Raw genomic sequence first — 1,081 nt, forward strand, 5'->3', positions numbered from 1 at the left:
ATATATATATATATATATAAACCTCCATCAACAAACACGGTAAACTGTAGCGTAGCGAGCAGAGCTATCGAACTATCCGCAAGCAGCACAATTGGATACAAATCAATTATGTCTACCTCTTCAGTGATCTGATCCACAGAATTCTTGGCATCAAACGGATTCGTCTTCAGTACAATTACGGGACTTGTCTCTGGCAGTCTCCCAGCCAAGTTGCGCTTGCATACTACAACAGTGGGCTTTGAACTTTTCAGTACGTTCGCTAAGAGATCCTCGGGATATGCGGGATCCAAAACCAGGTATGCACCTCCAGCTTTCAATATAGCCACATATGTGAGAGCATATTCAAGGGATCGATCCATAAGGATACCTACACAGCTGTCCTTCTTCACGCCATGTCTTATTAGTGACGCAGCAAGTCGGTCAGAAGCTTCATCTAGGGCTTTATAAGTTATGGACCGGTCTTTGCTGATAAGTGCGATGTTGTCAGGTGTTCTGGCTACCTGCTCGCGAAACATTGCGTGCAGGCAGACATCGTTGGCATCATTTCCTGAAGCCATACTTGCGTATACCAAGACTGCAATATATCCGTACTATTGTTTTTGAAAGCGTCTACTGTGTCGATATTAGTAATCTCAACCCTATATTGCCTCTATTTAAAAAAATTGGATTCAGGTTGGGATTTATATATATGGCATTTGTTTATTGTTCGTTGACGATGGCGGCGGATGGCGCCCTGGGCCTGAGGGCCTGAGGCTGTATAGTGTATACATACCGTTCACTGACACTCGCTCAGTCGTTCACTGCCTCCTTGACTTCGGAGTTCGGGCCTCATGGTCAATAGCCAATAAGAAGGCGTTAGGGACAACGACTAACACGGCAACACCACGCCACTTGATTCTTAAAAAACAAACAAACAAAAAAAAGCCATATCATATCCTGTGTTGGTAAGCGACGCCGACATTTGGGCAAACGACATGTCATACATGTCGCTACGACTTTTTTTCAGGGGTGTATGTCGTTGTCGTATACCAACCCAGAACGTATCCCCCTCCTGTCAAATTTTTAGTCCCTGTTCGGGAAA

General features: G+C 44.7%; 1 protein-coding gene across 1 annotated transcript; it reads right to left on the reverse strand.

The window, feature by feature from the left end:
- Positions 1 to 115: 115 nt before the first annotated feature.
- On the reverse strand, positions 116 to 798 carry SARC_13650 (hypothetical protein; the record flags this gene model as incomplete). Its single annotated transcript, XM_014292219.1, has 1 exon — positions 116 to 798. A coding segment is annotated over exon 1 (442 nt), but the record flags the coding sequence as incomplete, so codon positions are not given.
- Between the last annotated feature and the right edge of the window lie 283 nt (positions 799 to 1,081).

The sequence above is a fragment of the Sphaeroforma arctica genome (genome assembly GCF_001186125.1).
Source record: "Sphaeroforma arctica JP610 unplaced genomic scaffold supercont1.3547, whole genome shotgun sequence".
Lineage (NCBI taxonomy): Eukaryota > Ichthyosporea > Ichthyophonida > Sphaeroforma > Sphaeroforma arctica.